A 15,451-nucleotide genomic window follows, 5' to 3' on the forward strand; every position below is an offset into this window, starting at 1 on the left:
AATTACAAGTTATGTGCTGTTATATATATAACGTAGTTAGACAATAACAATATGGATATGACGGAGTTATATATCTATCAATGTACATGGAATGGGTTAATCGTAATACAGGATTTGCGTAATTACTACTGGCACATTAACTATGTGAACAAGGTACAATAGGCCTCAATATTTGCTACATGACCACCTCAACTAGTCTTTTTTTTCTTTTCATTAAATCTTTCGTATCTAACCAACCTTTCAGTTTCTGAATTTCAATTAATCTTTCCACTTTGTATTAGATTATTAGATATTTGGTAATTTCTTATTGAATATGTTGTGGAAGCCCCCCTACATTCTGCCTTCTTAAAAAGAGCAGCCTCCTGTGGCGTTCCATAACCTAAACAAATCCCTTTAGCGGACTGTACATGTACCACGCACCTCTGACCCTTCAGTAAAAGTAAATTCCACCTAAAGTCTGACAGCATCAACCTTGTTGCACTGGCTAGTCTTATTAAGTGTCTGCTTTATTTACCCAATGTCTGGGCGATACGGTACAAACTGGGACCGGAAAGGTTGACCAAGCTAGGAAATTCAACTGTACTACGGGTGCCCGTGGTAAGCGTAATTTCAAGTGACACTCCATTCAAATATGGCAATGCCCGATTTACAACGGTACACTTGAAAGTTTTGTCTGATAAAGTATTAATAAGATATAAATATTTTCTGTTTATTTTTATTTGCAGTTTCTCTGTGGATGTGACTTACACAATTCTTGCTTTTAAGAAGCAATAGAAAAACTCACAGAAAAGCAATGATATCTTTCACTTTATTTCCATTGTGGTTTTAAGGATACCTTTGTGAATCGAGTATTGCCATCTTTGCGTGGAGGGTCACTGAAATTATGCTTACAGTCCCTTTTAGTATTTTGGCAAGTATTGCATTTGTCACAAGAAAGTTAAATCCCATAAATAAAATCCCATTATAAGCTTACTAAATACGATGTAATGTAAAATTTGCTGTTGACCAAGGGCTTCTCCTGGCGTAGTAAAACAAGAAAAGCTTATCTAGTTGGGATTTACATACATATTTCTTCAAAATTTTAGCATTCATAAAATTTAACGAGTGTACAACTTACTCATGGCTCATCCTGAGCCTCCTTCATTTTCATAACTTTGTTAAAAGAACCCTTACATATTGTGTTGGTTTCATTTTTTAGAAATTCTTAATAAAATATTTATATGCATTCCTTCTCTACTGGTATTTTAAAACAAATACTAATACTAATGAATTTTAACATAAATGAAAATATGTGGTATTTTTTAGGGAATTCTAAACTTTATATGGAAGATATATTATCAAGCCAAGTACACTATCTGTGCTGGGTTGACTATACAAATAATGCAAGGCCAGGATTGGACCCGCGTGGGTTAATTTAAGATATGTGAATCTCATTATACACGAAAATAAAACAAGAATAAAGATGATGCAAGATGAACATGAACAGAATTAAGATACATTAAAAATTTTAATATTTATTATATCAGTTCAACTTTGGTATGATATGTTACTGTTCTAACTTAAACATATATAATCTTGTTCAGTATTCTGTTTACTGTCCAGGGGTTCATTGCCTCAAGTTCTTATCTAAAAAGAAATAGAAAACAATGTTTTAAATGTCACAACATATCTGTTAACCAAATATGGAATTTTAATTAATTGATAAGGTTAAATCAGACTCATGTTAGAGAAGAGGAATTTTGTAAATATTGAAAACAAACACAAAACAAAAATTTCGCGGATTTTATTAAAAGAATTTTGTGGATTTTCAAAATTTTCAAAAAATCGAATTTTGTTAGAATCAATTTTTGAATATTATATCATCCATAAACCTTCCCTTGGGTCACGCGAGGTCCCACAATAAATTTTGGCCCGATCGGTTTAGCTGTTTTGACGTTTATTGGCTACATACAAACAGACAGACAAGCAAAGTATATATAGATAAACTTGATTATGGTCTTTATTCCCTGCCGTTTGTTGTCCAAAAGCTGACTAAGGATAATTTTGAGAATTTTTGGAAGATTTTTGAAGAAAAAATATATGATGGCTTTTTATGAAAACTTAAATATTAGTATATACAGGCAGTAAAACACTATTTGTATACAAATGTTACAACCTCACCAGTATCTCATGCGGGGTGTCCCAATAAACATAGAAATTGTGAAACAAATGTGATGAGTTCATCTTTGTTACGAAAAAGTAATGTAATACCTCATTTCAAAAAGTCCTAATGTAATTGTGTCTGCTAGAATCTATTTTTAAAAACGGTAAAAGGCTGTAACGTTGTGTCTGTAATGTCTGTAATGAACAGTGCAGACGGACAAGCTTACTTTTCTTCTTTTACTGCTTACAAATGCAATAAAAAAAAGAAATTAATTCTAGCAGACGAAAATCAAAATTAGAAATCATTTGTAAAGACAATCTCAAAATTGTTGCTTAATTCCCATGTTAATTTGGACACCCTGTATATAACTTTAGAACCTCATGACTCTGTTTTATTTTAAAAAGATTTAGAAACTAGATATTTTAATGTTTTCTTCCTTCTCCCAAGAGAACATGATAAAAGGATTTATTTTGGAAAGTTTAGAAGGTAAATATTCTCAATATTGTAACTTGGCAGGATAATGGGTGCCATGATAAACTACTGAGAGACTAACATTTCTTTTTCTAGTCTCACTCTCAGTGTTCACTGTTCAGGCCCTTATATTATTCTAACCAGGACTATTTTTGCATTTGGAGTATATTAGGGCTAAATTTACCAGTATTTGCCACAAATTTTGGTATTCTAATCCTTATATCTTTGCAACCATATGTCGTAGACCTTTGTTATTTCAAACTAAATATTTTGCCAGATCAAATAGTCTTGGTTTGAAATATAAGAGTTTTACACCATCGGGCTGCAAAGATAAAGGTATCATAAATATGGAGTTGGTGGGAAAGACTCTTCTTGTTTGTTTTTTCTGTTGATTATTTCAAATTTGATTTAATTTTGTCTTTACCTTGTAATTCTTGCGGTTCGGACCTTTTCAGCAGCTCTAACATTTCTGGCCTGGTTTCCTGAGCTTCTGAATATACAATGCTGATATCAGGGGAAAATCAGGAATTTGGCTTTTTTTTGTTTCTAGGGGAGGCTCAGCACCACTTGGGGTCTAAGAACCCCCTGGAAACCATAGATTTACTAATTCAGGGGGGCTGAGCCCCATTAACCCCCCCCACCCTGAGTTTTTCAGGGTATTCTCAGGGGGGGGGGTAAGAAAACTATCTCCCCCCATGATGTGAGAGCTTGAAAATAGCTAAATGCAGAGAAAAACTATTTAAATCTTCTCTCTTCTAATAATACTGGCTAATAGTCTCTTGAAATCTAAGAAGGGCCGGGGTCGGATTCAGACTTTTTATTAGGCTGTTGACGAGCAGTGAGTTAAATTATTCAAAAACTACTTTTATTTCCGTTTTTAAACAGTTCAAAATTTACCATTTTAGCCATTCGTTAACAGACTCTTCTCTTGATTTTCAAAAACTTACTGTTTGTTACTGGAACCAAGGGCATAAACAGAAACAAATCTAGGGAGGCCAAAAATGCACTAAGCGCAAATTTTTTTTGCACCCCCCCCCTTAGGAGCTCATGGGGGGGGCAAAATTTGAACTGTAAATTCAAAACACTAATATATGATTTTATTTTTCTGAAAAGTGTGCTAGCTCTCAGTTCAAGGGGGATACTGCCCCCCTTGCCCCCCCCCCCTGTATACGCCCTTGAATAGAATATTGCCTGCAAGCTGCAGCCCTATTCAGGAGTTTAAATTTTCCAAAATTAACTAAAGCACAAAATTTTCTTCAAGAAACTACTATATGGTTTATTTAACCCTGTCTCGGCTTCTTTATTTTAGACCCTGTGGGCTCAAAGTACAGTGTATAGGTTTTATGCTGGAAAGGGGTCACATTGCCCCTTCCCTTCCGTATTGTATAAATACAGAAAAATCCTTGAAAACTTTTTTATTTTGTTAAATGACGATGAATTCGACAGACGCAATGGATGAAAATAATTGCAAAGAAGGAGAAAATATATACCTTCGTGTGATTCTTGCAGTTCTAATAGATGGAGATCTGATTTTTCTAATTGCATTCCTACAACAAAAAATATGTTCTACAATTTTACTAAACTTTTTTGTTCATATTTTTGATGGTTTTCTATTAGATTTTAAAATGCTCAAGTTAGCCTTGTTCTAATTTTTCTTAGGTAACTTATAATACAGGTAAAGAACAGAATCATTGATTACATGTTCATGCGCAAATGCCGCAAATGTCAATTTTTAAATTGTCGTCTTAATTTAGGACTAGCTTACCTCATCCAGTCAGAGTCATCAGCTTCAGAATAATCATTATTGGCACTGCTCTAGAAACAGAAGAAAATTAAATCAATCTCAACGAGAAAATTAAGCAAAAAAACGAGATTTTTGGACCCAATTTTTTCAAATAATAAACGGAAGATTCCAATAACTATTCGGAAAATTAAAGAACTCTGTTTGAACTGTTCATTATGAATCATTAACAATAATAATGAACATGGAATGACAACTTGTTCTAAAATATTGTTTAATTAGCATAAAATAAATAAACAATTTTCTAATATTTGTTATCAATAAGCATTTAGGTGTTAACCAATCATTTATTGAACTTGAAGTAGCAGGAAGCATCTCACTGCGATGGTTTCAGAATGATATTAAAAGACTAAATTGCAAAGTTGGAATTAAAAAACACACTGTCAACATATCACGATCTTTAGCAAGATAAAACGTTGTTGTCATTCCATAAAATATTCGTTCAAAGTTCGTTCATTTCTGGTTGTTCCAGTATTTTGAGGAACTGTTATATCTGTGCTCGTTAATATTCTGACCGATGTGTTCATGATCAAAAATTTTATTCTTTCCTCTGTATATTCCATTTAGGGTTTTTAGCGCACGAAATTGCGCAATTGCGAGCCCTTTAATTCCGCACAACGGAATTCCGCACAACGGAATTGCGATTGGAAAACCAAACTCCATTATTAGTTCTTTACCTTCTTGATTTTAGGATTGTATAAGTCTGCTTGGGCGAACCTGGAAAAAGCATGAAGTGTTGCTTTAAAGAAGTATGGAAATTGTAAAAAAATATTATTATTTTTTATATTTATATGTTGTTGGTTTTTAAATGAGAAAAGCTTGAAATTTTTTTAGAGTTTTTTCAATGAGAAAATCGCAAACCTGTCAAACAGAGAGCTCAGTTCATCGTACTCCGCTCTATAAAATATTAATAATAACAATATTAATAATAAAAATAATTACCTCAAATAAACAAGATCATCCAAAGTGTAGTCTGGTAAAGATTGGAAAGACCTTAAAAATTTAAGAAAAATGTCAATTATTATTTCATATATTTTGATCTGGACCTGTAATACATTAATGGTTTCTTTATGCAAAACATCTTATTAAAATTATTTAACATGATTGAAACATGTTTTTCCTTAAATGGACTGTCAGCGTAAGTTCAAGTGATTCTTCATGCTAAGATGGCAATGTCTGACTCATAACAGTACCCCTGTCTAATAAAGTATAAATTAGACATTTAAAATTTTTAATATTATTTTTTCAAAGTGGTTTCTGTAGTGACGCGCAACCCTATACTACATAAAAGAACACAGGAATTATTAGATTTAAACTATTAAACCTAGGAAACAGGAATAATTAGATTTAAACTATTAAACCTAGGAAACAGGAATTATTAGATTTAAACTATTAAACCTAGGAAACAGAAATAATTATATTCAAACCCTATTAAACTTAGGAAACAGGAATAATTAGATTTAAACTATTAAACCTAGGAAACAGGAATTATAAGATTTAAACTCTATTAAACCTAGGAAACAGAAATAATTATATTCAAACCCTATTAAACTTAGGAAACAGGTATAATTAGATTTAAACTATTAAACCTAGGAAACAGGAATTATTAGATTTAAACTATTAAACCTAGGAAACAGGAATTATTAGATTTTTACCCTATTAAACCTAGGAAACAGGAATTATTAGATTTAAACAATTAAACCTAGGAAACAGGAATTATTAGATTTAAACTATTAAACCTAGGAAACAGGAATAATTAGGTTTAAACCCTATTTAACCTAGGAAACAGGAATTATTAGATTTTAACCCTATTAAACCTAGGAAACAGGAATTATTAGATTTAAACCCTATTAAACCTAGGAAACAGGAATTATTAGATTTAAACTCTATTAAACCTAGGAAACAGGAATAATTAGATTTAAACCCTATTAAACTTAGGAAACAGGAATAATTAGATTTAAACTCTATTAAACCTAGGAAACAGGAATTATTAGATTTAAACTATTAAACCTAGGAAACAGGAATAATTAGATTTAAACTCTATTAACCCTAGGAAACAGGAATTATTAGATTTAATCTCTATTAACCCTAGGAAACAGGAATAATTAGATTTAAACTCTATTAAACCTAGGAAACAGGAATTATTAGATTTAAACTGTTAAACCTAGGAAACAGGAATAATTAGATTTAAACCCTATTAAACCTAGGAAAACGACAATATTTTCCACAATAAAGGGGTTTTAAAGGTACTGTTGTAAATCGGACATTGCCATCTTTGCATGGAGGGTAACTTAAGATAATTAAAGATAATGTAGATGGTAATGTATTGATAGGAAACAAATATTACCGTTTATATATCGGGAAAAGAGTTCTATGACCAGCGAGCTGTTTCCGTTCAGCTTCCATTAGATCCTGATATAGAAATCTTCACTTTCTTATATTTGTTTCTTTAAATATTTTTTTTTTAATTATTGCAAGAAAGATTTTATTAATAATGTTTTCAAATGGTTTATTTTAAATCATCCGTTGTTAAAGAAATCAAATTTAAATGCAATTCTTATTTTTGTTTAAAGTGGTAAATTACTTTTAAAAATATCAAATAAATGGTTTGGTAAGTGCTTTTAACACAGCAGAGAAGAAGGATAAGGTCAAATTTATGAGACGTCACTTTACGACTTTGTGACCTCACACAAGTGTGAGAAATGCAAATATATTTATCCGGTATAAATATATACTTTGCTTGTCTGGGTGTCTTTGTGTTTTTTTGTTTGTTTGTTTCCAATAAACGTCAAAACGGCTGAACCGTTCGGGCCCAATTTTTTGTGGAGCTTTACATATAAAATCCGAGAACTTTGCCGTTTGTTCAATGTATTTATAGAGAAAATGGATGGAGTAATTAGTGTCCTGAGTGTAAACTACCATGTCTCAGATGGAGTAATTAGTGTCCTCGGTGTAAAATACCATGCCTCAGATGGAATAATTAGCCATGAATAAAAAATATATGTTTACAGTTGGTATCACCTCAATCATAGGCGAGGATATTTCAACTGCCGATGGCTGAGATTGTAGGGCGAATGGGAGTAGATGGCCTAAATATCATAATTTTATTTATTATCATTATTTGTAAGTTTTGTAACCTACCCACCCTGTAACATATTTTGGCTAAAAAATAGATTTTTCCTTCTTTCCTTTCTTTTTCCTTTATTATAATCAGCTGGATTCAGAGGTCGGGTATTTTTGAGTATCGTTAATCTTGAATGCTTGTTCTTGATATCCAAAGTGGACACGTTTGAATTAGAGGATCAATGCTTGATCCAACAATTACCCTGCAGGGTACGACGATATCGAAAAGTTAGATTACTCGATCCAAATGTAAAATGGAGGTTCTGGATTCAAATTCATGTTTTTTCATACCTACGGCTAATTGAAGTTGAAGAAGGCATAAGAAAATTTGCATAATTCTGGATCTAAAAAAGTTTTAGTTAAAGTTTTCAGAAAAAAATTTAAAATTTTTGAAGTTGAAATTATTTAAAGGCAACTTTTAGAGTTTAGATCCCGTCGTTAACGTTTCTTGAGGTACTATACAATGAATGTGAGCCCGATCGCTTCAGCCGTGTTGGCATTTATAAAATACAAACAAACAGATTGATAGAAAGAAGTCTCATGTAGTGTTGAATCTTTTTACTTAGTTTTTTCTTCTCTTTTTTTAAATAATTTGACATAAAGTAAAAAAGAAAATGTTTTTAAATTGTTTATAATAGATAAATTGCTTTGCTTATAAAATTAAAAAAAAAGATCCCAACACAATGTGTTAAAAGATCCCAACACAATGTGTTAAAAGATCCCAACACAATGTGTTAAAAGATCCCAACACAATGTGTTAAAAACCCAAATATCTTTCGCTCAAAACTATGAAAGGTTCACAAATCAAAACTATGTTGTTTAGACTTCTCACAGAGACTTTTTAGTTGTGTAATGGATACCCATAATACCATTACATAATCCCGACCCATAATCCCGATCCATAATCTTGATCCATAATCCCGATCTATAATTCCGATACATAATCCCGATCCATAATCTTGATCCATAATCTTGATCCATAATCCCGATCCATAATACCTATCCTTAATCCTGACCCATAATCTCGATCCATAATTCCGATCGCTTCAACGCTAGCACTTGATATCCAAAGTGAACACTTTTGATTTTTTTGTTGAAGTATCTGCTTTATCTCTTAACTTTGAATATGCCAAATCTCTTTATTCTCTCATTGGATAAATTTTTCAGGGACAAACACATTCATATAAAAATTAAATTGATCTGTAGATTAACAAAATTCCAAGAATTAAGGCTAGAGGAGATTAACAGCTTAAGCTCTAAGAATTACTTCTGAGACAAAGCTAGCCCAGCTCTTCAAGGTTGAAACAGATTGAATTTATGGAACAACGATCGGAAAATTCTGAACAATTTCGCGCGATTTAAGATTTTTTCGTTCGTATGACAAAAAAGTTCGTTAATTTTTCTGAACGACACCATGGTTCACAAATTTATTTGTTCGTTAACGAAAACAATGCCCGACTTTATATAAACCGGAGTCCAAAATTAATGAATTTGAGCCGCGTCCCAAATCTGGCAAAAACCGGTTTCAATTAAGCGTCGGCTTAAATCTTAAAACATTGAATACAATTTTAAATGGAACCAACCATATTTGAGTCGTGTCTCAAGTTAAAGCCGCAGCTCAAATTCTCAAAATTGGGCATCGGATGAACTAAATTTGACTAATTGGATTATCAATTTTTGATGCAACTTTTCATAGCAGTCTGGATCATGTGCAAAATATCAGGGATTTTTTATACCTGGGGTTGGATACAAGTACCTTTAAAGTACCTGGGGTTGGATACAAGTACCTTTAAAGTACCTGGGGTTGGATACAAGTACCTTTAAAGTTGGTAAATTCACGGTTACAATGAAGCAATAGTCCCAGGGTAAGGTCAAACCTACGTGGTCAAAGGGTTTAAAGCCCACTCTCGATAGTTGATGCTTTTTTTACATGACTTGTGGGTGGGAATTGGTTTTCTATAATATGAGGGACAAGCCACTCGTATCTACGCCAAACCAATTAAAGATTTTTATTCAACTAACATCTAATCAATGAAATTTATCATTTTTTAATATTTTTTTTTCGACTTCACATTTTAACTTCAACTAAGTTCTTGCAACAAAATCAAATTTCTGTAATCCCTAAATAATATTGGGTTGCAACCATGGATATATAATATCATAGTCAAGGTTTGATGTAATTTTTTCGCTGGGGTGTTATGCAGTACGTTAGACATTGGACCCTGGAACTTACAATTTTTCTTTGGTTTTCGTATAAAGTTAATAGATGTCAAAGGAGTATAGAAAAACATTGTAAGTCTTTAAAACTTGATAAGATTTAGCCTCCTTCTTTGTATTATAAAAATTGTTGGAGATACTAAAGATTTAAACAACCTTGCTGATATTTAATATTTTGAATTTTAAACAAATTTCTCAATATCTTGGTCAATTCTTAAGGTACAAAAACGGCAGACCACATTTTGGAATTCTGAAAACAAGGCGCCTTTGATGCTACAAACTCTTTGAAGAAAATGCTATGATCACAAGATTTTAGATACAGTATCTCATTTCTGCTTACTCTAGGGCCCACTATCTACCAAAGTTCTTCTTTAACTTGGACCCTGAAATTCACTTCAAACTTTTTTAAAAGTACAAATTCTTTTCATAGAATGAACAATAGCCAGAAAAAAAATTTGTAATAGTAAAACCTAAAATTTGCTATGTAGAGGTTTTAGAAATTTCCTAAAAATATCTAGGGTCCACTGAGATATAACAGCTGTGTAGCCCACCGATAAAGTTACATGTACACTAGCACAGAATAGTATAGATCGGTAGATAGAATTATACATACAGCGGGCCGTGGTTGCAACGATATAGATGGTGTAAGGTGTAATATATGCCAAGTTCAATAAATCCGTTTAGACCTGGATCAATCCAGGTACAACTCAATCCCTCTCATTGGTCTACGAGGCATAAGAACTAATCAGTTCAAACACACTTTACCATCAATGTCAAACAGAACACAATCTATCTGTTCAATGCTTTACTATCAATGTCGAACAGAACACAATCTATCTGTTCAATGCTTTACTATCAATGTCAAACCGGATACAATCTATCTGTTCAATGCTTTACTATCAATGTCAAACAGAACACAATCTATCTGTTCAATGCTTTACCATCAATGTCAAACGGACACGCTCTATCTGTTCGATGTTTCACTATCAATGTCAAACAGGACACAATCTATCTGTTCAATGCTTTACTATCAATGTCAAACAGAACACAATCTATCTGTTCAATGCTTTACTATCAATGTCAAACCGGACATTATCTATCTGTTCAATGTTTTACTATCAATGTCAAACCGGACATTATCTATCAGTAACAATTCCCAATCTATCTCTATCTTTTAAGAAGTTAATTGAGAACGCTTCTTGTTCGCTAAACGAGGAACACTCACTCTCACTTGGTAATCGTTCAGGAGCCCATTCCAACTAAATGTACTTTGGGTTCTATAGGTTACATATTAAGTATAAATAGACGTAATTACAAGTTTAACGTTGTTATAAATCAACGTAGTTAAGTTAGTCACAATACAGGTTCGACGTAGTTCTTTACAGACATAGCTAGGTTTGGTTAAGCGCAATAGAAGATTTGCGTAGTTTCTGATAAGCGTATTTAGATTTACAGACAATGTGCAATGTAATTGATCTATATGTAACTATGGGATTTGCCATTGTATTTATTACATAAGGATCTTAAAATGCTCTTTTTACATTTTGTTCCAGTATTACATAAGTGTTACTTATAAAAGCTTAAACTGATTAAATCCCATGATAATCAGTTTACAATTGGCTTTTAATCTAGTAGGAGAATGGGGTGACTTGATTAAAAAGGAAAGATAAATATATTAGGTTTGTTGGATAGATAGATAAATAGATTAAGTAGGATAGATAGATAAATAGATTTGGTAGGATAGATACAGGGTGTCCCACGAAACATGGCAATAGCAAGACGACTTGAAAGTCGTCTTTGATATTTGAATTTATTTGTGACATTTAGTCTTCTATCTACTTTAACATGTATGATTCTTGAAACATTAATCACATAATTCTTCTAGCCCTGGCATTTCCAAAAAGTGGTCTGCGTTTTTTGTGCTTTCAATATTACTGGATATATAAAGAGTTTGGTTCAGATTTCAATTTTGTTAAATAAAAGCAAAATTGTCGAAATCTGAACGAAATTCTTCATATCTCGGGCAATATTGAAAGCACAAAAAAGGCAGACCACATTTTGGAAATGACAGGACAAGGGAAATTTTGTGATTATTATCTCTAGAAATTTACTTCTAAAATTAGGTTGACAAATAAACGCAGCAAATTATATCAAAAATCAAGACGATATTCAAGTCGTCCTGCATACTGTCATGTTTCGTGGGACACCCTGTAGATAAATAGATTTGGTAGGATAGATAGATAAATAGATTAGGTTGAATAAATATCTTAGAATTTCCAAGCTCCGGAGATAATATGTTTAAGTTTAACATAATAGTTATTTGAAGGAACTGTACACTTAATTGTAAATGAGGCCCTTTATTAACAAAGCGACATGTCCGATTTAGAACGGTACCCTTGATAAAGTATGAATATCCATGTTTTGTTGTGGCAACCCACATGACCCCAGAGGGAAAGTTTATGAGTGTGATTTTTACGTGGTCAAAGATAAAAATTTATCCCGGAAAAAATGTTGATAATTATCATTTTTGAAAATGCACCATCTTTAAAAATCTGTGAAATTTTGTTCACAAAAAATGTGGATTTGAAGAGCAACTGTTAAAAGTGGTAATGGTGGTTAACGGGAAAGGGAGTGCGAAGCTCATTACAAGCTATTTTTTATTTTCTATTATTTTTTTTCAGGGGCCAACTATAGAAAGATTGTGTGATGAATCCCTACATGAGTATTCCCCGGAAGCATCCCTGAAAACAGAAAAGTTTCAGGACCAAAATTTGGAAAAATTGTAAAATTTCCCCGAATGGGCATAAAATTCAAGAATTTTATTCTTCTTTTATCAAACATTTTACAAAAAATATTAGACCCCTCTTTAAACTTTTTCATAGAAAAATACTTTCTCATCTGTTTTATTGTTCCTCCTTTAACCACGAAGATGCTTAACATTTTTACTTTTTCACGTCTTTCAAGTTTCAGGCTAGATTTAAAGGGAGTGTTTTCGAAAATCAAAAAAGAAAAAAATATTTAATAAAACTGGAGTTAAAAAAAAAAAATCCAAAAAAGGACATCTTGCGAATTAGAAAAGTACAGCGAGTCCAAAACTAAAACCGCATTTCAGTCGTTGATGATACATAACATACGTATTACGTACAGTTAAAAAATTATATCTTTAAGATCTTTGTTTTGACACTTGTTGATATCTATTTATGTATTTTGATGGGCAAAAAATTAAATAATTTGAAAGAAAGACAACATTTACGAGGAAATAATTTTTACTTTCGTTTTCGCCTTTAAGTAATACATTTTTGAACTAAATTTGCATTTATTTATGGAAATAAATGATTTTAAATGTTTGTCCTTCATAATCTAACATTGCGTTAAGTTAAAAAACATAGGGGGTAGGCTATCCACGCAGGACGAAAGGCCATAGCTTTACGGAGCACTTATCAATAATTCAAAATAAAATACGACCTTATTAATGTCGTCTCCAAATTCCCATGTATATTGGGACACCCTGTATTGAACTAAAGCCTGATTCGTGTTCTCTATCTTAAACACTAATTATTGACACAATGTATTTATATTTCAACGAAAAGGCAACCACCAATCCTGTGTAATAAATTATGTTTTAGGCGATATATTTAATAAGTATTTTGTAAACACATTTTACATGAGAAAGACAAAATATATTGTATTAGGTTTTTAAGTACAAATTACCTTTTTAGGCTTGTGCAATGGATAAAAGTCTGCTTAAGTATTTAATATGTATTCTGTGGTACGATGTATCATACAGCAAAGTTAATAACTCTTTAATTGCAAATCATTGCTTTAAGAACAACTTAGCGAGTTTTTGGAAATTATATTTTTAAAATGTTTAAAAGCCGAATTTCTTTCACACAAAAACAAATGTGGATTTGTATGAAGGCCCATGGGCAGCCGTAGTACATTTAAATTCCGAACCGGGTCAACCTTCCCGGTCCCAGTTTGTACTGTACCTAGCTCTCTGGACAGGATTAGCCGGTGCAACAAGGTTGACGCGGTCAGACTTTATGCTTCTTATAGGTTGAATTTACTTTTACTAAAGGGGCAGATTTGCGTAAGGGATAATAGAAAATTATTTTAAACAAGATTGAAACTAAACTAAACCCAGACTTATAACAAGCAAAAACAAATACATAATCTTGACTAAAAGAAAGATTACAAAAGTAAAAAAAAATGCTGACACTAATCTCAGTACATATTCTCTTTCTACAAAATAAAGCGAGGGTTTAATTTTTCTCATGTAATATATGTAAAACAAAAGAACATTTTCTTCCATTTAAATACGATTTCTATTTGTGAATTATTTCTTTTTCTGTATACAATAGCAGCATACATATGGTAATGGGCATCATTTTTAGACATTTAGATTTTTTTAATGTGAACAGGGTTCCACAAAAATACAAGATATTAACTAAAACGATTTTCTAATCGTTTGTATTAAAGGGAGTGACCGGCCATGTAAGGTAGTTGAACTGAGTATGCAGTGTTGTGGAAAACTTCTTTCGGATTCACATTTCTCAAAAGAAATTTGTCAATAAATCAATGCTAAAACCGATTATTTCGATTTCATTATATTTAATTTCTTATTTACTTTGAATTTTTTCGCAGATTTCTTCAAATTCTTCAAATGTCGTCTTTTCAATAATAATTCTAGAAAATCTGCAAAAATCTTTGTGAATAATGGGAAACCAGAATAATGAGGAAATAGAAACTAATAATTGAACAAGATTACTTATTTTCGATGACGAGATTAATTTTTATTTTCTCAACATGTTCCTAAACATGACGTCTGTAGTTTATTGTAGAACTTTTTTACATTTTATGTCGTCGTTATTTAAATGATTTAAAAAACTAATTCTGAAAACGTATCCACCCCCAAAGTAGGAGTTTTGAAAAACAAATCTGCGCTCAAACTCTGGATTTACAGATCTTTAAAAGTTTAATACGTCTCAAATGAATCCGAAAGAAGTTTTCCACCACACTGCATACTCAGTTCAACTACCTTACATAGCCGGTCACTCCCTTTAATAACTTTGGTCAGAATAAAAGTTTAGCATAATGTAACAAAACAAACGTGTCAACTGTCGAGCATGCAATTTTAAAATAGGATTCAAATCTCAGATTCTTTTGGAGCCTCTTAAAAGTATAAAATCATTTAATATCAAAACGGGCCTAAAAACTATGCTCATTATATCTACGCACAATTTGTTTATGTATATTGTACAACATGTTATGTTAACGTACATGTAAATTTTTAAATATCAAAAAATTCACCATTTTAGTTGACTTTCCATTTTATTTACCCCAGAACCTTAGATGAAAAAAATTCAATATAACGTGAATAAAGCAACAATGAAGTATTTAAACTAAGAGTGGGATAGAGTTTTCACTGCCATGTATTAGGACATCACAGGACAAAGTTTTATCAAAACATTAACAAATATTGTAAAATGGTTGAAAATGGTTAAAATGTATTTATTTTTAGTTCTGATTCCCCGAATACTAAGTTTTTCTTCCATCGATGATATTTAAATGTGTACTGTGTAGTGTGTACTAAATTGACAATTGGCATGAGTACTGAGTAACTCTGTTTTCAGGTTCGTTTAAACAATTTCCAAGTGATTTAACTTTTATAAGGCATGTCAAGGATATTTACCGCA

General features: G+C 31.9%; 1 protein-coding gene across 4 annotated transcripts; it reads right to left on the reverse strand.

Annotated features, from left to right (window-relative positions):
- Window positions 1–1,498: 1,498 nt before the first annotated feature.
- On the reverse strand, window positions 1,499–15,135 carry LOC111703549 (uncharacterized). Of its 4 annotated transcripts, XM_023475515.1 has the most exons (12): window positions 15,129–15,135; window positions 14,591–14,598; window positions 7,830–7,885; window positions 7,437–7,504; window positions 6,763–6,827; window positions 5,358–5,408; window positions 5,277–5,312; window positions 5,093–5,132; window positions 4,380–4,429; window positions 4,105–4,161; window positions 3,039–3,104; window positions 1,499–1,626 (listed from the first exon to the last, which is right to left on the reverse strand). In XM_023475515.1, exons 3-12 carry the CDS (start codon window positions 7,870–7,872, stop codon window positions 1,623–1,625), a joined length of 480 nt encoding a protein of 159 aa, XP_023331283.1. In that variant the 5' UTR covers window positions 7,873–7,885; window positions 14,591–14,598; window positions 15,129–15,135; the 3' UTR covers window positions 1,499–1,622. The 4 variants fall into 4 exon arrangements, with proteins under 4 accessions (XP_023331283.1, XP_023331284.1, XP_023331287.1 ...); XM_023475516.1 differs by lacking the exons at window positions 14,591–14,598; window positions 15,129–15,135 and adding an exon at window positions 10,981–11,006 and having other exon boundaries at window positions 7,830–7,882; XM_023475519.1 differs by lacking the exons at window positions 14,591–14,598; window positions 15,129–15,135 and adding an exon at window positions 9,912–9,930 and having other exon boundaries at window positions 7,830–7,882.
- Between the last annotated feature and the right edge of the window lie 316 nt (window positions 15,136–15,451).

This window comes from Eurytemora carolleeae, unplaced genomic scaffold, assembly GCF_000591075.1.
Source record: "Eurytemora carolleeae unplaced genomic scaffold, Eaff_2.0 scaffold544, whole genome shotgun sequence".
Classification (NCBI taxonomy): domain Eukaryota; kingdom Metazoa; phylum Arthropoda; class Copepoda; order Calanoida; family Temoridae; genus Eurytemora; species Eurytemora carolleeae.

Excerpts from the sequence above, each read along its gene's own strand:
- LOC111703549 (XM_023475515.1), bottom strand. The coding sequence starts at position 7,872 with ATGCAAATTTTCTTATGCCTTCTTCAACTTCAATTAGCCGTAG. Across the intron at positions 4,430-5,092 it reads ACAATCCTAAAATCAAGAAG|AGCAGTGCCAATAATGATTA; the intron begins GTAAAGAACTAA and ends TTCTGTTTCTAG. Across the intron at positions 4,162-4,379 it reads GATGACTCTGACTGGATGAG|GAATGCAATTAGAAAAATCA; the intron begins GTAAGCTAGTCC and ends TTTTTGTTGTAG.